The 27,487-nt window shown below is 35.1% G+C and overlaps 1 protein-coding gene across 1 annotated transcript in view; it reads left to right on the forward strand.

Annotated features, from left to right (window-relative positions):
• Nucleotides 1-27,487, forward strand: part of NBEAL1 (neurobeachin like 1) — a 175,103-nt gene that overhangs the window by 140,089 nt on the left and 7,527 nt on the right. Inside the window, 11 exon segments of the mRNA XM_032594462.1 lie at nt 3,603-3,680; nt 3,683-3,699; nt 6,042-6,158; nt 10,394-10,483; nt 15,834-15,943; nt 17,016-17,188; nt 18,186-18,280; nt 21,441-21,557; nt 21,992-22,153; nt 23,551-23,699; nt 25,308-25,443. Coding sequence (XP_032450353.1) covers nt 3,603-3,680; nt 3,683-3,699; nt 6,042-6,158; nt 10,394-10,483; nt 15,834-15,943; nt 17,016-17,188; nt 18,186-18,280; nt 21,441-21,557; nt 21,992-22,153; nt 23,551-23,699; nt 25,308-25,443 — 1,244 coding nt within the window.

Consider the following 27,487-nt stretch of genomic DNA (forward strand, 5'->3'; position numbering starts at 1 on the left):
ATGGCCAACTAATCTTTGACAAAGCAGGAAAGAATATCCAATGGAAAAAAGACAGTCTCTTTAACAAATGGTGCTGGGAGAACTGGACAGCAACATGTAGAAGAATGATACGAGACCACTTTCTTACACCATTCACAAAGATAAACTCAAAATGGATAAACGACCTAAATGTGAGACAGGAAACCATCAAAACCCTAGAGGAGAAAGCAGGAAAAAAAACCTCTCTGACCTCAGCCACAGCAATTTCGTACTTGACACATCTCCAAAGGCAAGGGAATTAAAAGCAAAAATGAACTATTGGGACCTCATCAAGATAAAAAGCTTCTGCACTGCAAAGGAACAATCAACAAAACTAAAAGGAACCAAGGGAATGGGAAAAGATATTTGCAAATGACATATCAGAAAAGGCTAGTATCCAAAATCTATGAAGAACTCACCAAACTCCACACCCAAAAAACAATCCAGTGAAGAAATGGGCAGAGGATATGAAATAGACACTTCTCTAAAGAAGACATCCAGATGGCCAACAGGCACATGAAAAGATGCTCAACGTCACTTCTCATCAGGGAAAATACAAATCAAAACCACACTGAGATACCACCTCACGCGGGTCAGAGCGGCTAAATGAACAAATCAGGAGACTATAGATGCTGGCGAGGATGTGGAGAAAACGGGAACCCTCTTGCACTGTTGGTGGGAATGCAAACTGGTGCATTCACTCCGGAAAATAGTGTGGAGGTTCCTGAAAAAATTAAAAATAGATCTACCCTGTGACCCAGCAATAGCACTGGTAAGAATTTACCCAAGCGGTTATAGGAGTGCTGATGCATAGGGACACTTATACCCCAATGTTTATAGCAGCACTTCCAACAATAGCCAAATTATGGGAAGACCCTAAATGTCCATCAACTGATGAATGGATAAAGAAGTTGTAGTTTGTATGTACAGTGGAATACTACTTGGCAATGAGTAAGAATGAAATATGCCCTTTTGTAGTAACGTGGATGGAACTGGAGAATGTTATGCTAAGTGAAATAAGCCATACAGAGAAAGACAGATACCATATGTTTTCACTCATATGTGTATCCTGAGAGACTTTACAGAAGAGCATGAGGGAGGGGAGGGGGGGAAAAAAGTTAGAGAGTGAGGGAGGCAAACCATAAGAGACCCTTAAATACTGAGAATAAACTGAGAGTTGATGGGGGGTGGGAGAGAGGGGAAAGTGGGTGATGGGCATTGAGGAGGGCACCTGTTGGGATGAGCACTTGGTGTGATATGGAAACCAATTTGACAATAAATTTCATATTAAAAAATATATAAATAACATGTTAGGATGTAGAGAAAAAGGAACCCTTGTTCACTGTTGGTGGGAATGCAGACAAGTGCAGCCACTGTGAAAAATAGTATGGAAGTTCTTCAAAAAATTAAAAATAGAAGTACCCTTTGATCCAGTAATTCCACTAGTGGATATTTACCCAAAGAATAGGAAAATACTAATTTGAAAATATCTGTGCACCCCTATGTTTATGGTAGCATTATTTATAATAGCCAAGATATGGAAGCAACTGGTGTCCATTGATAGATGAATGGATAAAGAAGATGTATATATTTTTATGTACTGTATATGTACTATATGGTATATTACTCAGCCATAAAAATGAAATCTTCCCATTTGTAACAATATGGATGGACCTAGAGAATGTAATGCTAAGTGAAATAAGCCAATCAGAGAAAGAAGATAAACACCATGATTTCATTCATGTCGAATTTAAGAAACAAAACAAGCGAAGTGAGAGGCAAACCAAGATACAGACTCTTAACTATAGAGAACAAACATAGTTACCAGAGGGGAGGTGTGTGTGGGAACAGGTGAAATAGGTGATGGGATTAAGAAGTGTACATGTCTTAGGGCGCCTGGGTGGCTCAGTCAGTTGGGCGTCTGACTTCAGCTCAGGTCATGATGTCATAGCTCATGAGTTCGAGCCCCACTTTGGGCTCTGTGCTGACGGCTCGGAGCCTGGAGCCTGCTTTGGATTCTGTGTCTCCCTCTTTCTCTGCCCCTAACCCACTCGCATTGTGTCTGTCTCTCTTAAAAATAAATAAACATTAAAAAAATTTTTTTTTAAAAAGCACAAGAGAGAAAACAAATGAACAAAGAAAAAGACAAAAAGACTCTAAATACAAAGAACAAACTGGTGGTTGCCAAAGCAGGGAGGTAGGTGCAGGGAGGGGTGAAATAGATAAAGGGGATTAAAAAAACAGTATGTATGGAAAATCTGATTGTAATGTCAGTTATTGGTGTCATAAAAGTTTTGATCTCTGACCATATGTGTCTATTCAGTCAGGTCATACAATAAGTATTAGTGTTGAATTGTTAGCAGACTTTGAAAGAAGACCTTTAGTATTATAAATAACAAAGTCTTCAAATAATAGTAAGATGACATCATTCCAGTGTTTAGCTCAAGATGAAGAACATTTTCTGAAGGCTTTGAAATAGTGTTTTCAGGGCGACTGGGTGGCTCAGTCAGTTAAGTATTTGACTTCAGCTTAGGTCCTGATCTCACTGTTCGTTCATGAGTTTGAGCCTGGCATTGGACTCCCTGCTGTCAGCACAGAGCCTGCCTCAGATCCTCTGTCTCCCTTGTCTCAGCGCCTCTCCCACTCGTGCTCTCTCTCATTCTCTTCCAAAAATAAACATTAAAAAAAAGTAGTTTGTTTTCTTTTTAATCATTCAGTAGATCTAATCCTAATAGTTCTAAAGATTGTGAATAGTGTGAAGTTATGTAAATATGAGCAGAGTCCATATGCCTTTTGGTAAATAAACAAACATGCTCTTGTTTTGCCATATTCATTTGATAATAGTTTTGTAGAGAGGTAGTATCCATGTTCGTTATGAGCATAGGCTTGATTTGAAATCAGACTTACCTAGTTTGGCCAATTACTAACCATATCAAGTATGGCTGGGTGTAATCAGTTAACCAGGAGTGTTTACCTTTCCTAGTATTTGTTAGATAAATGGTAATTTATAGTAGTATTTTGTGTGATTATTACATTTGTTTCAGCTTGATTATCATGAAGAAAACAATTAAGTATACTGTGAATAATTTGTACTTTTCCAAGAGAAATTTTTATGGACTTCCAGTTAACTTTTGTTTGAAACATTTTTGTTCTAAATAATGGATGGAATTTTTTGTTTTTTAAGAGAGAGCACAAGTGAGAGAGAGAGAGAGGGAATCATCTGGAGCAGGCTCCACGCTGAGTGTGGAGTCCAGAGCGGGCCTTGATCCCATGACCCTGGGATCATGACCTGAGCAGAAATCAAGAGTTGGACACTCAAACTATTGAGCTACCCAGTTGCTACCCGCCCCCCACTTTTTTTTTGTTGGAGAATAATAGATGGAATTTATTTTTATACATATTTAATGTTGAGGGTTCGGTGTTTTTTTTTTTTTTTTAAGTGACCTCTCACAATATTCTTATAAATTGAAGAACGGAATAATATTTTATTGAAAATATACTCATCAGTCCCCAGTATATTTATCAGTTGTGTGTCTTGCTGATTTGTTTTCACTCTGTAGTGAGTTGACTTTTCCTTGTTTTAGGAGCTGTGGATCTAGATGCCTTAACAGATGAAAAGGAAAGAAAAGCCTTAGAAGGGATGATTAATAATTTTGGGCAAACACTTGTCAACTGTTAAAGGTAAATCATAAAAGTTATTGATTGCATCAGAAGTCTAGAATTTTAATTGCTGAGGAGCAGTATTACTGGTGTTTTTAAGTATTTTAATGATTTAACGCTTTATCTCAGAATTTAGAATTTGACAAAAATTATACTGTCATTATATTATTAAAAAATAAATAGATTTAAATGTTCCTATTTTGAAATAACAAAATATTGTAGTCAAAATCCACATATATAGTCAATAACTCTCAAATCACAGAGGAGTTATATTTACTCAGGAAGCCAATCATTTTATTGTGTTTACATGACTAAAATGTGACTGGAGCAGGATTTGGATGCATGACTAGCTAACTCAAAAGCCTTTCTACCATGCCACGTCTCCTCTGAATATTAGCCATAATCCCCCTTATTGAACTACATCACTTTCTGTGTTCTATGGGCTATTATATATATCCTAATTATGACATTTTCTGCCTTAGTTTTATATTTATGCATTTGCCTCACTTTATTATAACTATGTTACAGGCAGCAACCTTTTCTTAATCATTTTATATCTTTCTTGCATATAGTATGTGTGCAGCAAATATTTGTGAATTGAAATCTCCACAGCTGTTATAGCAAGAGTGGATCTAAAGTCTGGCTTATAGATCTTTTGTACTTCTGTTAAGTCAGTTATCACACCTAGCTTTGTAATTGCTACTATCCCTTAGAGTTTATTTAAAGCCTCCAACATGGGTTTTTTACAAAATAGTCATATTTAAAATCAGTGCTTTATCCCTATCTGCTGTGCAAAAGGAACAGAAGACAATAGAACACTTGAGTTTTGAAATAGATTCCATATTATTTTTGTACTGGCTGTACTTTTCTTTTTTTTATAAAACAAGTGCTAATTAGTTTTTATTACCATAAAAAATGACAGAGAAGTCAGCCTTTGATTTAAAATAAAGTGAATAAGAAATGCCTGGGTGGTTCAGTCAGTTAAGCATCTGTCTCTTGATTTTGGCTCAGTTCATGCATGATCTTGTGTTTTTTGAGTTCGAGCCCTGCATTGGGCTCTGTGCTGAAGGTGCAGGGCCTGCTTGGGATTCTCTCTTTCTTCCCCCTCTTTCTATCCCTCCCCCACTTGCACCGTCTCTATCAAAATAAACATTAAAAACATTTTTTTAAATAATAAAGTGACTAATATATGGATTGAGAGCTAATTGAGTACTATTGAAGTACTTATAGCTGTCATACTATTTTCTATAATTGAATATTTTGTGATGGAGATAGAAAAATCCCCTATAGATGGAATTCTGTTATGCATTTTAACTATGCCTTTTGCATATTAATTTGATTTGCCGTTTACTTCTTATTTATAAAGGTAACACTGTTCTATGTCTCTGACATTAAAGTTAAGGAAGAATAATTTATTTGAAAACAAATGCAGCAATATGTATAATAGGATTCTGATAGTATTGACATTTCTATCTTATTTCAGGAAATAAGGATTCACTCATGTAAATTTTGACTTCTGAGCAATTCATTTAATTTTACCAAATACTTATTAAGCCTCTGTCATATTCAATATAACAGGTATCGAAAATCCAAAAATGAGTAAGACTTGTTTTCTGACTTTAAGACGCCTACTGCTGGGGCACCTGGATGGCTCATTTGACTAAGTGTCTGACTTCAGCTCAGTCAGGATCTCACGGTTCATGAGTTTGGGTCCTTCATCAGACTCTGCTGGCAGCACAGAGCCTGCTTCAGATCTATCCACCCCCCACCCCTCCCCGCCCCGACTCCTCCCTGCTGGTTCTCTCTCTGTCTCTTAAAAATAAATAAACTAAAAATAAAAATAAAAATTTTTTTAAAGATACCTGTTGCCTAGGGGCCCCTGGCTGGCTCAGTCAGTATAGCATGCAACTCTTAATTTTGCTATTGTGAGTTTGAGCCCCACATTAAGTGTAGAGATTATTTTAGAAAATAAAATCTTAAAATTAAAAAAAAGGTAGATACCTATTGCCTAGTTGGAAAAGATAGACCATAAACAAGTATGTAATCCAAATTAGAAATAAGTAACAAATAAAATACTAAACAAAGTAATATGCTGGTGAAGATAATCAAAGAGAATAATTAATTCTGGCTTAGAAATTCAAGATAGACATCAGTAAGAAAAACTTTAAAGTAGAAGTAGGGTTTCTTTAGAAATGAAAAGAGTAGGAATTCTGCTGAGGGGAGTACTCTGAACAATGGCCTAGAATTGTCAACAGTGCATGGTATATAATCTGTTGTAACTAGAGCCCAGTATGTATGAAAGAATACAGTAAGATATGTCTTAATATAATTACGGAATTATTTTTCTTAAAATTATTTTGAAGGAACCACATCCTCCTAGATTGTCAGCAGAGGAAGCAGTGCAGAAGCAGGCCAAAACAGACACTTCAACCCTGAACCTGTTTCAGCACCTCTCCGAACTCAAGTCATTTTTTATAGAGGTAATATAAACTTGGTAATATCAAAGCATTTTCTCTATGAATTCTGTACACCTCAATGCTCCTTTTATTCTCTATAGGGAGGGGCATCATAAATATTTAGTCCAAAATCATAAATAATGTTGCAATAATATGTTCTTGAATTTTTAAAACAATTTTTTCTTTATTGTTTATTTTTTTAAATATATTTATTTTGAGAGAGAGAGAGAGAGGGAGAGAGAGAATGAATCCCAAGCAGGCTTTGCACCATCAGTGCAGAGCCTGATGCGGGGCTCAAACTCAACAAACCATGAGATCATGACCTGAGCTGAAATCAGGAGTCAGATGCTTAACCAACTGAACCTCCTAGGCATCCAGGATTTTTAAAACAATCTTATTGGGAGTTTTGTTTGCCACTGAGTGGTAGTGTGAAATGTTTCTCTTAGCTTTCTTTTATTTTACATTTTCTTGACAAGGAAAAAGGAATAATTTGATTTAAATTCCTTTTTATGACAGCTGAGATGATAGGTAGAGGGTGTGTGAAATAACTCTTAATTACAGTGTCTGCATATTTATAAATATGGCCCAGCAAGTCAAATTGTTAATTGCTAATATCAGAAGGAATAATGAAGTAAACAAGGTAGTTAATACTATAATTGAAAGAGTGCTTTAAATTCAAATGTTTATACATGTTGAATTACTTAGCATGGTTCAGAATATGAATGCATTTATACCTGTGAATTTGGTTAGGACAGATAATATTAACTCTTGGCAAGAAGAAAAAATGATAATGAAATGTTATTAAGAAGGGGTGCCTGGGTGGCTCAGTCAGTTAAGCATCCGATCCTTGATTTCAGCTCAAGTTATGATCTCACAGTTGTGAGAGCAAGCCTCATGTCTGGCTCTGTGTTGGGCAGGGATCCTGCTTGGGATTCTCTCTGTCCCTCTTCTTCTGCTCCTCCCCCACGCATGCATCTCTTCTCTTCTCTCTCTCCCTCTCTGTCTCTCCCTCTCTCTCTCTCTCTCAAAAAAATGTTATTAAGAATAGTTTGGGGGGAAAAAAAGAATAGCTTGGAGATGTGTGGAACAAGCAGTAACTCATGCAATACAGTAGAGTTTGGTAAACTTTTCTTAATTTAACCAGATAGTAAATATTTTTGGACTTTGTAATCCAAAGTCAAAATCAAGAATATTATGTAGGTACATAATTACCACTTAAAATATAACCATTTAAAAATTGGGGCGCCTGGGTGGCTCAGTCGGTTAAGCATCCGACTTCAGCTCAGGTCATGATCTCACGGTGTGTGAGTTCAAGCCCCGCATCAGGCTCTGTGCTGAGAGCTCAGAGCCTGGAGCTTGTTTCAGATTCTGTGTCTCCCTCTCTCTGCCCCTTTCCCGCTCATGCCCTGTCTCTCTCTGTCTCTCAAAAATGAATAAACGTTAAAAAAAAAAAAAGTAAAAATTAAAAACCATTCTCAACTTACAACCTATAAAACATGTGGTAGGCAGGACTTCAACCATAGGCCTAGTTTGTCAAACCCTGCACCAGAGCATCATTGTAATGTGTTTCTTAGGTTCAGTACCATGGGAAGTCTTTAAAGAATTTTTTGATACTTTGGTATAACAAATTTTAAGTTTGTTATAGTTAGCTTTAAACTGACTTTTACTCAAATGAACAATGTTGTAGTAAGCTCTACGGTATTTTAATGTAAATGTTTTCACATGTCTGTGAAAGCACTTCATAATTAATCTTTGTCACTCCTTTCTTAAATTCATGTTTAATGAGATAGTTATTTAGTGTTTAATAATACAAACTCCCCAGAATCAGTTGTTTTCCCAAAGTATCTAAGTCAGTTGCCTGAAATTCAGCATAAATGGAAACAGTACTTAGAGATGATGACTAATTTGGGGCACCTGGCTGGCTCAGTTGGTGGGGCATGGGACTCTTGATCTTGGGATCATGAGTTCAGGTCCCACGTTGGGCAAAAAGCTTAAAAAAAAAAAAAAAAAAAAAAAAAAAGATGATGACTAATTCCCAGATGTGTTCTGGGTCCCCAAGACCACCCTCAGGTTTGGTGATTTGCTAGAAAGACTCACAGGATTCAACCTATTATTATACTCACAGCTAAAATTTATTACAGTGAAAGGATACAAAACAACATCAACAAAGGACAAAGGCACATCGGGTGGAGTGCAGGGGAAACCAGGTACAAGCATCCAAGAATTAATCCTATCCCAGTAGAGTCACATAAGATGTGCTTAATTCTACCGGTAATGAAATGTGAAAACAAATTTGTCTACCAGGAAAGCTCATTAAAGACTCACCACCCAGGGCAGGTGTTGTGTTTTGTTCTGTTTTGTTTTAGACTTTATTTTTAAGTAATCTCTACACCCATTGTGGGGCTAGAACTGACAACTGTGAGATAAAGAGTCACATGCTCTACCAACTTAACCAGCCAGGCACCCCAACACCCAGGGTTTTTATTGGAGGCTGGTAACATGAGCAACCTCTGCTTAGCACATGCTAAAATTCTAGACTCCAAGTACAAAAGCACATCTTCAGCACAAGCCATATTGTTTGCACAAGTAATCTAGAAATAATGAGCCACTTTTATCATTGAAGACAAGTTTTATATCAGTGTAAGGAACTCTGCCCACCAAGTTCCCAGATACCAGCCAAGGGCCGACCTTACAAGAAGGCCTTTCTAAGGAGAGCTGTCTCAGGATGGCTGGGTGGCTCAGTCAAAGTGTCCAACTCTGGCTCAGGTCATGATCTTGAGGTTCGTGAGTTTGAGCCCTGCATCAGGCTCTGTGCTGACAGCTTGGAGCCTGGAACCTACTTCAGATTCTGTGTCTCCCTCTTTCTCTGCCTCTCCCCCACTAGCGCTCTGTCTCTCTCGCTCTCTCTCAAATATAAACAAACATTTAAAAAAATTAAAAAAAATTAAAAAGAGCTGTCTCAATCCTTCTGTGTTAACTCTCCACTGCACATAGGGCAACCCATAAAACCCTATTTATCCTATAATCTGATGGACATGTAATACTATATTTATTATGCAATGGTGATAAAATGATTTCACCATGTCTAATCATGTGCAACTTTGTTTTTATAGAATAATACATTCCAAGTTGCATTTGCAACTGCAGTGACATCTGTCCCTCTCTGTACCCACTGTGTCACAGGGTAGCTATCCTCGGGACCAGTATCTGGAGCAGGATAAAAAACACAATAAATATCCTTGGGTACTAATAATTTGTTAATCCCTTTACATCATCATAGGGGAAGGTATTTCCCCACTCATTCATATGAAAAAAGGTCTCTATAGGTCATCTCTTCCTAGTTAAAATGGTGAAGAAAACAGGTAGCAGTGAAAGCAAGGGCCTAATAAATAGTTTTCTTCAGACACCATTTTCATTTATGCTTGTTCAAATGTAAGTTCTTTTCTTGATCTACAGAGTGAAGAGAAAAGATAGGCACTAACTTTTTATAGTTTATCATTGATTATTCATATGAGGCTCTTAGAATAGCACCTGGTACATAGTATATACCCAATCATATTAAGTTATAATTTACCTAATAAATGTTAGGTATAATTTATGAACCACTGTCACAAAACTTAATTCAAATCATTGTTCCATTTCACGTTATATAAGATAAATGCCAATTTTCTGAGAACTCTTTATTTTCTCGTCCTATTGTTACGGCTTACAGAGATTGCCTCAGTTAATGGGATAGATCTGTGTTTTGAAAGTTAAACCCAAAAGGAAATTCTATAGAATATAACCAGTTGTCTCATTTGACTTATTTGAGCAATGTACTCTTATATGGTCTATATTTTCTACTTTATATTAATGCCAGTATGGCAAGGGAAAAGGAAAGATTCTAAATCACTGGCTGTTTAAATGGTTGATACTCCTTGAAATCTGCATCTGTTTCACAGTGAAGTAGTAGAATACAAGAAAATGATGGGTTTGAGAAGTTTCAAGTATGCCATCCAAACATGGTATATAATTCCTTTCCTACATTTTTTAGCCTTTTTAAAGAATTAAAGTACATTTAACACACACTGTTATATTAGTTTCAAGAGTACAGCATAGTGATTCTCCTTTCCTACATTTTAATTAAATGATATGTTTTGATAGAGTAAAATGCTGTATTACCGGGTTCATTCTTGTTTAAAGAAATAGAAGTTTTCAATAACTTGTAACTAATAAAGATAACAGAACCAGCCACTAAGCCTCCGTCTTTTATTTTATAGGGAATTAGTGATGGTATTCCACTAATAAAGGCCATTGTCCCCAAAAATCAGTCTCGCTCTTTTATGTCTCAAGGCAGTCCTGAGTTACTGGTAAGTAGATTTATGGCTTTTTCTCACTGCTATGTTTGTATACATTACAACTCATCAAAAAAATTGAGAAAATATGGGGCATCTGGGTGGCTCAGTCAGTTAAGTGTCCCAACTTCAGCTCAGGTCGTGATCTCACTGCTCGTGAGTTGGAGCCCTTCAGATTCTGTGTCTCCCTTTCTCTCTGCCCCTCCCCCACTCACACTCTGTCTCTCTCTCCTTCAAAAATAAAAATAAATAAACGTTTTTAAAAAATGAGAAAATAAAAAAATTTAAAGACTTTTTAAATAATAAAGACAATTTTTATGGAATTATTTTGACTAAGTATAAAAAATGTATCTTCTAGATACACAGCTTTTATTTCAAGTAGTTAACTGTAATACACTTTTTTTTTTTCTGTCAATGTGTCTTGATTTATTTTTTGCTTTTGGTCAATTTTTAGAGTCAAAAAATTTTTTTAAGTTTTCATTTAAATTCCAGTTAACATAGAGTATACTACTAGTTTCAGGTGTATAATATAGTATTGTGTACATCACCCAGTGCTCATCACAACAAGTATAACTCCTTAATCCCCATTACCTATTTTGCTCATCTCCCCACTCATCTCCCTTCTGCTAACCATCAGTTTGGTCTCCATAGTTTCTTGGTTTGCCTCTCTCCCTCTATCTGTTTCTCCCCCTTTGCTCTTTGGTTTTTTAAATGCCACATATGAGTGAAATCATATGGTATTTGTCTTTCTCTGACTTATTTCACTTAGCATAATACTCTCTAGCTCCATCCATGTCTGTGTAGATGGCAAGATTACATTCTTTTTTATGGCTGAATAATATTCCAATATTATCCATTCATCAGTTGATGGACATTTAGGCTATTTCTATAATTTGGTTATGGTATGTAGATAATGCTGCTATAAACATCAGGGTGCTTGTATCCCTTTGTGTTAGTACTTTTGTATTCTTTGGATAAATACCTAGTAGTGTGGTTGCTGGATGGCAGGGTAGTCCTATTTTTATCTTTTTGAGGAAACTTCATACTGTTTTCAGAGTGGCCATACCAGTTTACATTCCCACCAACAGTGCAGGAGGGTCCCCCTTTTCCACATCTTCACCAACACCTCTTGTTTCTTGTGTTGTTGATTTTAGCCATTCTGACAAGTGTGAGGTAATAATTCATTGTAGTTTTGATTTGCATTTCCCTGATGATAAGTAATGTTGAGCATTTCATGTGTCTGTTGGCCATCTGTATATCTTCTTTGGAAAAATGTCTATTCATGTCTTCTGCCCATTTTTTAATTGGTTTATTTGGTGTTTTGAGTGTTCCATTTTATTAAGTTCTTCATATATTTTGGATACTAACCTTTATGAGATATGTTCTTGGCAAATATCTTCTCCCATTCCATAGGTTGCCTTTTAGTTTTGTTGATTGTTTCCTTTGCTGTGCAGAAGCTTTTTATTTTGATGAAGTCCCAATAATTTATTTTTGCTTTTGTTCCCCTTGCCTCGGGAGACATATCTAGAAAGAAGTTGCTGTGGCCAATGTCAAAGAAGTTACTGTCTATGTTCTCCTGTGGCATTTTTATGGTTTCAGGTTTCACATTTAAGTCTTTAACCCATTTTGAATTTACTTTTGTGTACGCTATAAGAAGGTAGTCCCATTTTATTCTTTTGCATGTAGCTGTCCAGTTTTCCCAATACCATTTGCTGAACAGACATTCTTCTTCCCATTGGATATTCTTTCCTGCATTATCAAAGATGAGTTGACCATATAGTTGTGGGTTCATTTCTGGGTTTTCTGTTCTGTTCTATTGATCTGTGGGTCTATTTTGTACCAGTACCATACTATTTTGATTACTACAGCTTTGTAATATAACTAGAAGTCTGGAATTGTGATGACTCCAGCTTTGCTTTTCTCTTTTGTGTTTCCATAAAAATTTGAGGATTGTTTGTTCTAGTTCTGTGAAAACATGATGTTGACATTTTGATAGGGATTGCATTAAAACTGTAGGTTGCTTTGAGTAGTATGACTTTTTAAAAATATTTTTTCTTCCAATCCATGAGCATGGAATATCTTTCCATTTATTTTTATCATAAATAGATGTTGTCCTTTGCCAAATGCTTTTCCTGCATCTATTGAAATGATCATATGGTTCTTTTCCTTTCTTTTATTAATGTGATGTATCATGTTGGTTGATTTGTGAATATTGAGCCACCTTTGCAAACCCAAGGATATCCAGCTTGATTGTGGTGAATGTTTTTTTTTTTAATGTTCTGTTGGATCTGGTTTGCTAGTATTTTTTAAAGAACTTTTGCATCTATGTTCATCAAGGATATTGGCCTATATTTCTCTTTTATATGGTATCTTTATTTGGTTTTGCGATTAGGATAATGCTGGCCTCATAGAATGAAATTAAGTTGTTCATCTTTTTCTGTTTTTTAGAATAGTTTGAAAAGAATAGGTATTAACTCTTTTTTAAATATTTAGTAGAATTTGCCTGTGAAGCCATCTGGTCATGGGTTTTTTGTTTGTTGGGAGTTATTTTTGTTACTGATTCAGTTTCTTTGCTGGTTATTGGTCTGTTCAAATTTTCTGTTTCTTCCTGTTTCGGTTTTGGTAATTTATATGTTTCTAGGAATTTATCTGTTTCTTCCAGATCATCCAGTTTGTTGGGGTATAGTTTTTCACAATATTCTCTTATAATTGTTTGTATTGCTGTGATGTTGGTTGTTATTTCTCCTCTCTCATTTGTGATTTTATTTATTTGAGTCCTTTCTCTTTTCTTTTTGAATAGTATGACTACAGGTTTATCAATTAATTTTTTCAAATAACCAGCTCTTGTTTTCATTGATCTGTTCTATTGTTTTTTTTAGTTTCTATATCTTTTATTTCTGCTCTTATCTATTATTTCACCTCTTCTGCTTGCTTTAGGATTCATTTACTGTTCTTTTTCTAGCTCCTTTAGGTATAAGGTTAGATTCTTATTATTTATATAAATGATCTTGCTTCTTGAGGTAGGCCTGTATTACTTTGTACTTCCCTTTTAGGACCACTTTTGCTGGATCCCAGAGGTTTTGGACTGTTGTATTTTCATTTTCAGTTGTTTCCATGTATTTTTTAAATTTCTTCTTTTATTTCCTGGTTGACTTATTCATTGCCTAGTAGCATGTTATTTAGCCTTCATGTATTTGTGGTCTTTCCAGATGTTTTTCTTGTGGTTTTCTTCTAGTTTCATAGCAATGTTCAAGTAGTTAGCTGTAATTCTGATGTGAAAATACTAGAACATTTTATTATTTTTATTTTTTTAATCTTTTTTTCCACATTTATTCATTTTTGAGAGAGAGAGAGAGCACGCGCGCACGATTGGGGGAGGGGCAGAGAGAGAGGGAGATACAGAATCCCAAGCAGGCTCCAGGCTCTGAGCTGACAGCATAGAGCCCGACGCGGGGCTTGAACTCATGGACTGTGAGATCATGACCTGAGCCAAAATCAGACGTTCAACTGACTGAGCCATCCAGGTGTCCTAATACCAGAAAATTTTATACCAGAAAAATAGAATGTAACATCTTAGTAGATATTACAATATATCATAAGGCAGTATAAGTAATAAAAATGAGAAATAATACAGAATTGAGGAAGGTATAGATGCGGGAGATGTTAGTGAGTAGTTTACACGAAGTTTGTAATTTAATCCTGTTAGATGGGCACTAATAATCCTGTTAGATGGGCACCATTATTATTTCCTTCCTATAGTTTAGAAACTAAAATTCATAGCTGATTTGCTCAGGGGCACCTGGGTGGCTCAGTCAGTTGAGCGTCAGACTTTGGTTGAGGTCATGATCTCATGGTTCGTGAATTCAAGCCCTGCATCAGGCTCACTGCTGTCAGCACAGAGCCCACTTAGGGTCTTCAGTCCCTCTCTATCTGGCCCTTCTCATTTGTGCTCGCTCTCTCAAATATAAATAAATCTTTTTGTTTTAATGTTTATTTTTGAGAGAGAGAGAGGGAGAACATGAGCGGGGGGCTGGGGGGCAGAGAGAGAGGGAGACACAGAATTGGAAGCAGGCTCCAGGCTCTGAGCTGTCAGCACAGAGCTCAACACAGGGTTTGAACCCACAGACCATGAGATCATGACCTGAGCTGAAGTTGGACACTCAACCAACTAAGCCACCCAGGCACCCCAAAAATAAATAAATCTTAAAAAAAGAAAGGTAATTTGCTCGAAGTCATAGAACTAGCAAGTAAAGGATCTTGGATCTGGGACAGGCACATGGACCAAACTTAGGTATGTCTTATTCTCATTTTGTCAGGTACAAATTATAAAAACAGAGTATAGCATAGTGAACAGTAGAGATTCCAGAATTAGACTTATCTTTCTAATTACGCATATTGTGTGTTTGTTTAGGAAAAACATCTAGAAAGATAAACAAAAGAAAATGAAAGTGCTTTTCAATGATGGAATCCTTATGGTTTCACCTTTAATACCTGCATTTCTTTAAGTTATCTTTTTTTTAATATGTTTTATAATCAAGGGGGGGAAAGTTTTTCATTTTTCATTTTTTGTTTTTTTAATGTTTATTCATTTTTGAGACAGAGAGAGACAGAGCATGAACAGGGGAGGGTCAGAGAGAGGGAGACACATAATCTGAAACAGGCTCCAGGCTCCGAGCTGTCAGCACAGAGCCTGACGCAGGGCTCGAACTCACAGACCACGAGATCATGACCTGAGCCGAAGTCGGCCGCTCAACCGACTGAGCCACCCAGGCGCCCCAGTTTTTCATTTTTAAAACAACGTTCACTCTTACTGTCACTAAGATGAGAGACCTTCTTAACAATTTGTCATAAATTGTACTTCTGATTTATGTTCTAAATTATATATAATATGTCGTATTTTTATGGTAAGACTTGACCCTTAATTTCTTCTGACTGCCAACTAAAATGCTAATACAGTTTGAGAAATGACAAAAATTCTCTCACTAAAGAAAGATTCATTGAACAGTTTTTCTTGCAATAACATAAAAGATAAAAATAAGAAATGACTTTTTCCATTTTAAGACTTTATTAGTATTAAGACTACTCTTTTTAAGAATTAAGATGTAATTAATGAGGGATGCCTGGCTGGCTCATTTGGCAAAGCATGTGACTCTTGATCTTGGGGCTGTGATTTCAAGCCCCACATGGAGTTCAGAGATTACTTAAAAATAAATCTTAAAAAGGACTAATGAATTTTGTGTTTTAAGTACACAATCCCACATTACTCCCTAAATGATAAATGCTAACATCATGTGAGCATTTGGTTATTCTGTGCTGCTTTCTTTAATCTTTTATTTCATATTTGTCTTCATATGTTCTCTTCCAGATAACAGTAAGCATGAATTATGTTGTTGGAACCCATGGATGGCTGCCTTATGACAGAAACATTTCTAATTACTTTACATTCATCAAAGATCAAACTGTGACAAATCCAAAGTAAGTAAATGAACATTTAAAGCAAAACAGGTGCAGCTGGTACCTTATTGCCAGGAAAAACAACTAGATTGATTGGTGTCATTTTGATAGTAATACAGTAGACCTCCAGATTTTCTTCCCTCCTTCTCTCTTTTGTTCTTTCCCTCTTCCTGACTTGATACTGGTTTAAGGATAAAACAACTTATATAATATCATAGGGAAACAAATTATTAGCAATAGTTTTGAGGCTTAATTTTATTTTTATTGTACAGTGTTGTTTATAAATAAGCCTTATGTGTTTATATAAGAAGAATTTATTATTTACCTTAATTTGTTAAGTATCCAAAGGTTACATTTTAAGTTAAAGTGATGTTTCCCTTACTCAGAGTTATTTGAGCTGTTTATTAGGAGCAATGTCTTTTTTCCTTCTTATCCCACATAGGTCTTAGTACTCTTTGTGTTTGGCACAAAGCATACCTTCAGCATATTGATATTGAATAATAAAATTCTAGAGCTGAACTGTCAGAATTGGCCCTCATTCTCTGTATGCACGCTAAAGTGCAATTACTTCTTTGTATCTTTCTGCAAAATCTGGGTTGACTGAGTTCACAGTTAGTTCACTGGGAAACAGATAAAACCAACATGCTTGCTTTGGTTTGAGTGAAGAATTATCTTCATGAATATTGTTCGATACACATTTAACTGCTTATGAGGTAGATTTCTGGTTTGAGTTGATTTCCAGTTCCTCATCCTGTCATATCCTTCTTGTGCTTAATAGTTTGATACTACATTTTACAGAATTGACAATCTTACTAAATAGGCTTTGAAAGACAAGATTTAAATCTTTTTCACACCTTCACCAGTCTCAACTTCTTTAGCTTAACCCTTGAGATTATTATTATGTATATTTTTATTTGATGAAAAATATGAATAAGATTAATTTTTTCTGAAAATCTTTATCATTCACTAATGGTCATTTCAATTGAACAGTTAAGATTTATTTTTACTTCTTTTTTAAAGAGATTTAAAAAATAGTTGATATCGGTGTAAATGGTCTTTTATGGAAAAGTCTAATATTTAATTATGTTTACAGAACTCAGCGTAGTATGAATGGTCCTTTTGCTCCAGGGCTGGAAATAACTTCTAAGCTATTCATAGTATCACATGATGCAAAGTTGCTTTTCAGTGCTGGACACTGGGATAATAGCATTCAAGTGATGTCACTTACAAAAGGCAAAACTATCTCACACAATATTAGACACATGGGTAAGTGTTAACTTTTTTCTCCCAAAAAAGCAAAGTTTCCCTGTGTCTTCTAACTACAAAAGTAGTACATCCTCCTTATAAAAAACATTAGTATTTACCTTTGAAGCTGAGTGAACTTTTTTTTGATAGAGCAATGTTATGAACATTATATGCTTTCTTTAAGAGTATTTAATGTTTTGGGGTATACTAAATACCATATAAATTAAATACAGCTTCATAGTATCTGAAAGATGTTAGGCTAAGCCTTTTTTAAAAAAATTGGTTGATACAAGTAAGAATTTTAAGACAAAACTTAAAAAAAAATCTGTCGTTGTTGAAGAAGACATCACCTGCCCTATTACTTAGTTAATAGTTAGGCATGAAAGAGGTAAATTATTGAATGTGGTTTAACCTGGTACTTCTTAGGCTGTTCATTTTAGTATAAGAGTAAGACATGGTGTAGATTTCCTCCTGATAAACCTATTACAAAAGGGAAATGGGAGTCTGCTACTAATTCTGTACCAGTGGCTCCTGAGATGCCACTTAGCTCAGGTTTTTCCCTTTTAGTAGAAATGTATTTTATATTGTGTGAATTTGCAGTGTAATATGTACTTTTTTGATTAGGGGCATATATTCCACAGGATTTCAGTTCTTAATGGGAGTAGAAGGTAAATGGGGATGAGAGAGTAAGAGAGCAGAGAGGCCTATCAAAACTACCTGGGGATCCATTTCAAGCCTCCTAACCCACTAGCAGGACTCTAATGGACATTTCCCTGCCCCGTGTGTACTCTTAACTCTCAAAGCTGGGTGACCTCAAAGAAAGATCCTCTACATGAGTTTAGAAATGCTTGTTTCCTGTGTTCTTCTTCCCCAGTGCTTTTCCATTGCCGTTCCTACATTTCTCCTGCTAGAACAACCAATTTAGTAATAGTTTGACCATGAACTAAAATTGCCCTTTTAGTTCTGTTCCAGCAAAACCATGCCATTTCATTTTTTTGTAATTCCTTTTTTCTTACAGATATTGTTACTTGTTTAGCTACAGATTATTGTGGAATACATTTGATTTCTGGTTCAAGAGACACTACATGTATGATATGGCAAATAATACAACAGGTTAGTTACACATTTAAATAATCTTCCTTTCTGGTGGGACTACTAGAAATTACAGATTTATAATTTTTATCAGCCATATTATACTCATTATGATGTTGCTTCAAGGAAGTAAAGTGTCTTTTTTATGGCTTTTAGATTTTCTACTTGACAGGCTTTCTTCTACTTCAAATTTATTAAAATAATTACCTAAAAATTTTCCTATAATATTTTTCTTAACTTTTTTTTTTTTTTACATTTTAATCTTCAATCCTTTGGTAATTAATTTTTCTTTTTATAATAGAGAATAAGAGTATTATGTATATAATATATAGATATATATGATAGGGGCGCCTGGGTGGTTCAGTCGGTTAAGCGTCCGACTTCAGCACAGGTCATGATCTCGCAGTTCGTGGGTTCAAGCCCCACATCAGACTCTGTACTGACCGCTCAGAGCCTGGAGCCTGCTTTAAATTCTGTGTCTCCCTCTCTTCTCTCTCTGCCCCTCCCCTGCTTGTGTTCTCTCTCTGTCAAAAATAAAGATAAACTAAAAAAAAAATAGATATATAGGATAGAATATATAGAGTATGTAATATATATTCTATAATAATATAGAATATTAAAATGTATTATTATGTTTACTTTCAGTGGAAAGTCATTTATGCCAGCATAAATGACTACCTACTGAATTGGATCTTCTTCTAGATTCGCCATTTTGTTTCTATAGCAACACCAAAACATTTTCATTTTAATATTTGGTAAAACAAATCTCCTCTCACTATGTTTCTTTATAAAAAATGTTCTCAGCTAGTCTTATATTAGTATTTATTCTTCCATATGAACTTAAAAAATATTTTAACCATATCTTCCTCACAAATCTCTTAATCTTGATGAAATTATATTTAATTTATACATTAATTTGGTATGCATTGGCATTTTTATAATCATTCCTATCCAGAAATAGGACATGTCTTTCCATATTTGTTTCTGTTCTTTTTTTAATGTTTTTCAACAAAATCTTTTAATTATTTTTTTCCATTAGGTTCTGTACTTGTTTATGTTTATTTCTTTAAAAAAAATTTTTTTAAGTTTATTTTGACAGAGCAGGAGTGGGGTAGGGACAGAGAGAGGGAGAGAGAATTTCAAGCAGGCTCTGTCTGCACTGTCAGCACAGAGCCCAACGTGAGGCTCAAGCTCACGAACCATGAGATCATGACCTGAGCCAAGGTCAAGAGTTAGACGCTTAACCGGTGTCTCCTACCCCGGCACCCCTATTTAAGTTTATTTCTGATTATTGTATTATTACTGTTTTGAAGGGACTTTTTTAAGTCACTTTTACTTCTTTTTGATTTTGAGAGAGAGCACACACAAGCTGGAGGAGGGGCAGAGAGACAGGAGAGAGGGAATCCCGAAACGGCTCTTCACTATCAGCACAGAGCCCAGTGCACAGGGCTCAGTCTCATGAACTGTGAGATCATGACTTGAGCTGAAATCAAGAGTCAGATACTTAACCACCAACCTATCCACCCAGGCACCCCTAAATCACTTTTACTCTAAATGATTATGGCTAGTGTAAAAAAAAGCTATTGATTTCTATACAGTTATCTAATTGGTTTACCAAATCTTCTTATCCAGCTCTTGTAATTATTAGTATCTTTTAGGTTTTCTGATAACAAAGTAGATAAGATATATAATCATATGATCCGAAAGTAAAAGTAGATGTCTTGGGGCGCCTGGGTGGCGCAGTCGGTTAAGCGTCCGACTTCAGCCAGGTCACGATCTCGCGGTCTGTGAGTTCGAGCCCCGCGTCGGGCTCTGGGCTGATGGCTCAGAGCCTGGAGCCTGTTTCCGATTCTGTGTCTCCCTCTCTCTCTGCCCCTTGCCCGTTCATGCTCTGTCTCTCTCTGTCCCAAAAATAAATAAACGTTGAAAAAAAAAATTTAAAAAAAAAAAAAAAAGTAGATGTCTTTATCTTTTCCAATATAATGATTCCAATAAAATGATTTCATTTTATCTTATTACATTATTAGCTAGTGTAATAGAGTAAGAAAATTATAGTGAGTATCCCTGTCTTATGTCTGATTTTGATGAAAGTGCCTTCACCATTGTGCCATTTAGTATACCATTTGCTGTTGCATTTCACCATACATTGCTGTTGGGTTGTGGGGTTTTTTTTTTTGATATTTAAGTAGTTACTTTCCTTCTGATTTTTTTTTCTTTTGGTAGCTTTTTAGTAGTTTACAGAAAAGTTACAAAAATAGTACATTTTTGCATTTGTCTTATTATTCTCTCCTAATGTCTTTCGCTCCCAGCATCTTTTTTTTTTTTTTTTAACAATTTAAAAGTTGTAGATATTGGGGCCTCTGGATGGCTCAGTCAGTTAAGCTTCTGACTTTGGCTCAGGTCATGATCTTGTGGTTTGTGGGTTTGAGCCTCACATCAGCCTCTCTGCTCTCAGCACGGATCCTGTTTTGGATCCTTTGTCTCTCTCCCTTTGCCCTTGCCCTCTCTCTCTCTCTCTCTCTCTCTCAGTAAAGATACTGTGTTCGTTTACCCCTAAACACTTTAGTGTATATTTTCTAAGAACAAGTCATTCTTATATATAATCACAGTTCAGCTATCAAAATCAGAACACCTATACAATATATAATATATATAGTTATCTAATCCACAGTTCATGTTCTAATTTTGCTAGTAGTTCCCATAATGTCCTTTTTAGCTATTTTTCACAGTTTGTCTTCTTTTATTTGTAGTTTTTCTCTTATTTTCTCTTAATGTATTATGTTGAAAATTCTCCTAGGCTTGAACCATTCTGGAATTCCTATAATAAAACCATATAGGAGCACCTTGGTGCCTCAGTCAGTTATGTGTCTGACTTCGTCTGAGGTCATGATCTCACAGTTTGTGAGTTCAAACCCCGTGTCAGGCTTTATGCCAACAGCTCAGAGCCTGGGCCTGCTTAAGTTTTAGAGCCTCAAAAGGGGCTGAGAATTTGGGAATTCTCCAGGAATAATTTAGGAATCCAAGGAAAAACACAAGAATGAATACTACTATAAATAGATGCAGTAGTAAGAACTTGTTTTGCAATATTCGTTTGCGATTAGACAATTTAAATATAGTATAAGCCTTTTTGTAGAAAATAGCCGACTAGAAAATTACCTTTGTTTCTATGTTTTAACACTAGGGAGGTGTTCCCGTGGGCTTAGCATCGAAACCCTTTCAGATTCTGTATGGACACACTGATGAGGTATTGAGTGTTGGCATCAGCACTGAACTTGACATGGCAGTGTCAGGATCAAGGGTAAGATTTCACCTTTAAGAAATGCTAGTTTTTTCTACAAATTGTGAAACAATATTTAAATTTAAATTCTTTTCATGCTTGCTTTAGAAGCACATATGCTAAAATCGGAAAAATAATTTTTTTTCTAGAATTGGTAAAAGCATAGAAATTATTGTTTGTGTATGACTTGCAGAAGTAGGATTAATCCAGAAAGAAGAAACTTAAACAGACTGGATTCCATTTTGGGATTTTATTGGTCTTATAAGTTAAGGAAAGAGGGCATTTTATGAAATAAAAGACTATTTCAAATTTCAAGATTGGAATTTTTCCTAAGGTACATGTGCCTTGGTAGAATAATCATTTTCTAAGTTCCTTTCCTGTATTTATTTATCTGGTCCTCTTTCTTTTTGTGTTGTTCTGTTTCTTTTTTTCATATTCTAATATTTTCTGTGTAGGATGGCACTGTGATTATACATACCATTCAGAAAGGTCAGTACATGAGGACTTTACGACCACCTTGCGAGAGTTCTCTACTCCTCACTGTTCCTAATTTGGCGATATCTTGGGAAGGACATATTGTCATCTATTCCAGCACTGAAGAAAAGACCAATCTCAAGGTATATAACAGTTTCATACAGTAGGGCTAGACTATCTATAAGCCCATCTTTTCCTTTCCATATTATACTGTATTTATGAGATATTATTTTGTTTAGGGATTTATATGGACTTATATAATACATGATTTCAAAAAGAATTTCTGATTATGTGGGACTTCATAAACTTAAGTGGAAATTATAACCAAATTAAATTCCTTTTGCACAGTCTGGGTATGAAAAAACAAGCCATGAATTATGTTTATTTTTCTTTCCATGATAAAGCTATTTAAAAACTAAGAGAATCTTGGGGCACCTGGCTGGCTCAGTTGATAGAACATGAGACCCTTGATCTCAGGGATGTGAGTTTGAGCCCCACATTGGGTGTAGAGATTACTTAAAAAGTTTAAAAAAAAAAAAAAAAACACAGGGGCACCCAGGTGGCTCGGTCAGTTAAGTGTCTGACTTCAGCTCAGGTCATGATCTCATGGTTCGTGAGCTCGAGCCCTGCATCGGGCTCTGTGCTGACAGCTCAGAGCCTGGAGCCTGCTTCAGATTCTCTGTCTACCTCTTTCTCTGCCCCTCCCCCACACATGCTCCCTCTCTCTCCCTCTTTCTCAAAAAAAAAGGGAGGGGGGAGCACCTAGGTGGCTCAGTCAATTAAGCAACTGACTTTACCTCAGGTCATGATCTCACAGGTCATGGGTTCGAGCTCCATGTCAGTCTCTGTGCTGACAGCTGAGAGCCTGGAGTCTGCTTCAGATTCTATGTCTCCCTCTCTCTCTGCCCCTCCCCTGCTCGTTCTCTGTCTCTGTTTCTCAAAAATAAATAAACGTTAAATAAAAATTAAAAAAAAAACCTTATAGCTTTAAAAAAAGTTAAGAGAATCTTTTTGTTTTATGTTAAGAATGCGGGGTTTTTTAGACTGGATGAGATTTTATTTTTTTTTTTAATTTTTTTTTTTTCAACGTTTTTTTTAATTTATTTTTGGGACAGAGCGAGACAGAGCATGAACGGGGGAGGGGCAGAGAGAGAGGGAGACACAGAATCGGAAACAGGCTCCAGGCTCTGGGCCGTCAGCCCAGAGCCTGATGCGGGGCTCGAACCCACAGACCGTGAGATCGTGACCTGGCTGAAGTCGGACGCTTAACTGACTGCGCCACCCAGGCGCCCCATAACTGGATGAGATTTTAATTCTTTTGGAGGGGTGAGAGTTCTTGTTTAATATTGTTTACTTAGCAATTATTTAGTTATTAAATATTTTCTTAAAGTATGAAATTATTTCTGATTTAAAATCACTTTAATAATATTGTCTACACACTCTCTTTATACATAACTGTATGTTTATTTCAACATTAAATTTGAAATTATTAAATCATTAAATTTTGAGATCATTAAATTATTTTCATCTAACTTTATAGGATAAGAGTGCACTACATCTGTTTTCTGTAAATGGCAAGTATTTAGGGTCTCAAGTCCTGACAGAACAAATATCAGATCTGTGTATCACTGGAGAACACATTATCACGGGCAGTTTACAAGGTTTCCTGTCCATAAGAGATCTCCACAGGTAAATATAAAGAATTGTTGAAATCTCACTTAAGAAAAGGTGGTAATAGGGCACCTGGCTGGCTCACTTGATGGAGCATGTGACTCTTGATCTTGGGGTTGTGTGTTCAAGCCCTACATTGGTTGTATAGATTACTTAAAAATAAAATCTTAAAAAAAAAAAAAAAAAGGAAAAGAAAAAGTAGTAATACTTTCAGCCTAGAGTGGAAATCAGGAATCAAAGATTTCTAATCTTTTGGTTTATCATTTATTATGAACATGTCTTTTTTTTGGTAACTCTGAAAAAAATTGAGAAAGCTAATGAATTTCTGGATTAGTAAGTGAAATATAGATGTACATTTTTAAAATGTAGGATATTTTATGTTACGTATATTTTACCACAAGTAAAATTTTTTAAAAAACAGAAAAAAAATTTCATAGTGCCAAGTCTCAATTATGGATTTGGAAATTTGTTAAATTATAGTTTGAATTTTTACAAACTAAAGTTAGGGTTTAATTTTTTTTTTAATTGGGGTAAAACAAACTAAGGTATTTTTAAGGCTAATGTATGTGTTCATGATTGTGTGTATGTGTGTGTAAAATGGGTGGGGAGTCTTGTTATTAAAGTGAAGGGAAAGGATGTTTAAATAGCGGATACGTTTTTGAGCTTTGTATTCTTCGTATTTACTAGTTTATGTATACAAAGCACTGTTATTTCCTGTATTTGTATTTGTTATGCCCAAATACATTCTTTTCTTCCATTTTTACAAAATTTATTGTGGCTTATTTACACTACTGAGACTATCTTGGCCCCTCCCAAGCCTTTCTTTTCTTTTCTTTTTTTTCCCCCCAAACCTTTCTTATAAATCATTTCCTGATCCATTGTGCTCTATCCTACCACATTCATGTCAGAATCATTTCTGTACCAACACCCGTCCCTGTTTTTGTATGTCCCTTCTCATTTTTGTCATTCTTTCTCCTGTGGAAGAGCACTGAATCCCTATTTGAATCTTATCTTTCCAACATTTTGTTTTACTCAGGGTGTTATTAAGAGAATCTCAAATCAGGAAAATGAATAAGATCTTATAGCAGGTTAGTCTAAACACAGTATGTACTTCAGAGGATTCTTCATTCTGTAATCCTAAAAGCCATGGATATTTTCCATAGTTGAGTTATGTTTTTATATCATAACCATATATTTATGGTTTTAAATATTATGTATTATTTTATATTATATATTTATACATATATCTTCTAAGACAAGGCAAATAGACCGATTTTATTGACCTTACCCCCCAACACATGCACACTGTTTTAGCTTTTTAATCAACAAGATGAAAATCTTTTAGTGAGAAGATTTTGGTTAGAAGAAAAAATATATATATTTGGTTGTATATATAGTTAGAAGAAAAACAGATGTTGAGAATGAGAAAAGATAGATTAAGTATTTTAAGTAATACTATAATGTAGGCCCTTGTGTGAGCCGTTCAACCTTTCTGAATCTAAGTTACACATCTGTAAAATTAGAATGGAGAACCAGGTGATCATTAAATTATCTTCCAGGTATTAAATTCCATGAATACGTTATGTATCCATGTAATTATGTGTGTGTGTTTTCTTTCTTTTCTAGTTTGAATCTCAGCATGAATCCATTAGCCATGCGGATGCCTATCCACTGTGTTTGTGTAACCAAAGAATACAGCCATATTCTTGTAGGATTAGAAGATGGCAAATTGATTGTAGTGGGTGTTGGCAAGCCAGCTGAGGTAAAACATAGCATCAAGAACTTCTTTTCCCGTACTATTGGGGATTCCTTTGGTTCTCCTTTGTTCCAGCTGAATCAGAAGTCTCCATTATGGATGAACAAATTAACCAAATTTGATTTTTCAAAGGGCAGTAAATGAAAAGGCGATAAAGCTAGTATTCAAGAGTGATGTTTATATTATGCTTCAATTGAAGGCATACATTTGACAGTTTCTGTCCTCTAAATGAATAAGAAAGTTCTTTTATTTTCTGTCTTTCCAAATCTAGATTCAAGACACGACTTGGATTTTTAATAAATAAGAGCCTTTATAAAAAATTAAATACAGGCTCAAACAATAAAACTATTTACTTTAATTTCAATAAATACCAGTATGACTGTATGTCAATTATCCTTTTGTAAAAGCATCATTTTTTTTACTTGGAACTACAGATATCCCCATATAATATCCTAATTCTCGGTGAGTTTCCTGTAGTTACTGTAAACTTATTTGCCAATGGTTTATCAATTACTGAACATTCAGATATCATAAATCTGATACTGTTCCTTAGAAAACTTGGTGGCTATACTCCAAGTAATATAGTGATTCTGTTAGAAAGTTAATTGTATTACATAGAGTCAAATTAAGCATTATCAATTTTTATTGATACCATCAGTCTTTTCTGAGAAATCTAAAATATGGCATCTGTAGTAGTTGTTTCAAGAGAAGTCATTAGTGAATAACACAGTGTCACTGCTTTTAATAAATCTACCACGGATCATAGGAACCTTTTTGCTAAGTTTTCATCAGTTCTTATACCTGTTCAGGATATTATTATAACAAAAGAGAGGTCTTATTAAATTAAAGTGATTGCACCATTTACCTTCAGTTGTAACAGTCCCCCAAAGAATGTCAGCAAGTCTGTATCTTGGTATTTCACTTACATTTAAAACATTTTAGGCATTTTTTCTCTTTGAATGTGTTTCACTTTCTGTGGATTACTCAAGTGCCCTTTAAATTTGCCTGCATCTCCCCACCTTAAGTAATTTTTCAGTTTCTGATTTTACTGAATTTTTTTATATGAAGTGACCATTATGTGCACACTTTTCTTTTAAAAATCGATTGGAACAAAAATGCCTAAGCAACTTCATTTTGTAGGCTTAAATCAGTGTTTTGTACTGTTTATTAAGTAAGTTTTTTGTCCTCCTTGAAAGTTTTATGTAGTCTACAACACATAGAATCTGAATTGTGTGCAGATTTGGAATAAAAGTATTTTTTATCTGTTTTACATCTTTGGATGTATCAGTTGAAGTATGGATCTACTTTAGTACATAATCAAATACTTAGAATCTTGCATAATTAAGATATAATTCCATATGACAGTATGATTAAAGCTTTAGTTATGAAAAGATCTTTATGTAAAGATCTAAATTTATCATAAAAGATCAAAGTCTTGATTAATGTGTACTTTAAGCCATGTATCAGTTTTGTATATTACACTGTCAGTATGAAATTCATATTTATTAATCATATGGTAAAGTGATAATAGATTAATGGAAATAATGTTTCTGGAAATGAAAATGCAAAACAAGCATGCTAAAGTGTCTTTGCATGAGGCTTGGTTTTTTTTTTTTATCCCTTTAATAAATGTACCCTAGAGAAGGGTAACCATTAAAAAAGGCTGGCAGACAAATAAAAAATAGATTATACTTGGGAAAGTAATTCCAACAAGTCATATTGTTAGTTTGAGAAATGTGTCCCACATGGATTCTTTTTTGCCTTACCTAGAATTATAAGCACTTTTAGAGGGGCATTTATTTACCGATTGGATTAATATTTAATTAATAATTGTTATGTGCTGAGAAGCGTGCTAGGTGGTACAAATTTAATGGTGAACAAATGTGATTCTCACCTTCTCACCTTGTTCTCTAAATTATATTTTATCATTTTGTTGCTAAATGTCATTTTTTGAAATTCTTATATCAAAATACTCTAAAATTATTTTGTTTCCATCAGAACATTATTGTACTTTCTTATTATCCTTGTGATTAGCATCAATAGTACTTTA

Source organism: Lynx canadensis, chromosome C1, assembly GCF_007474595.2.
Source record: "Lynx canadensis isolate LIC74 chromosome C1, mLynCan4.pri.v2, whole genome shotgun sequence".
NCBI lineage: Eukaryota > Metazoa > Chordata > Mammalia > Carnivora > Felidae > Lynx > Lynx canadensis.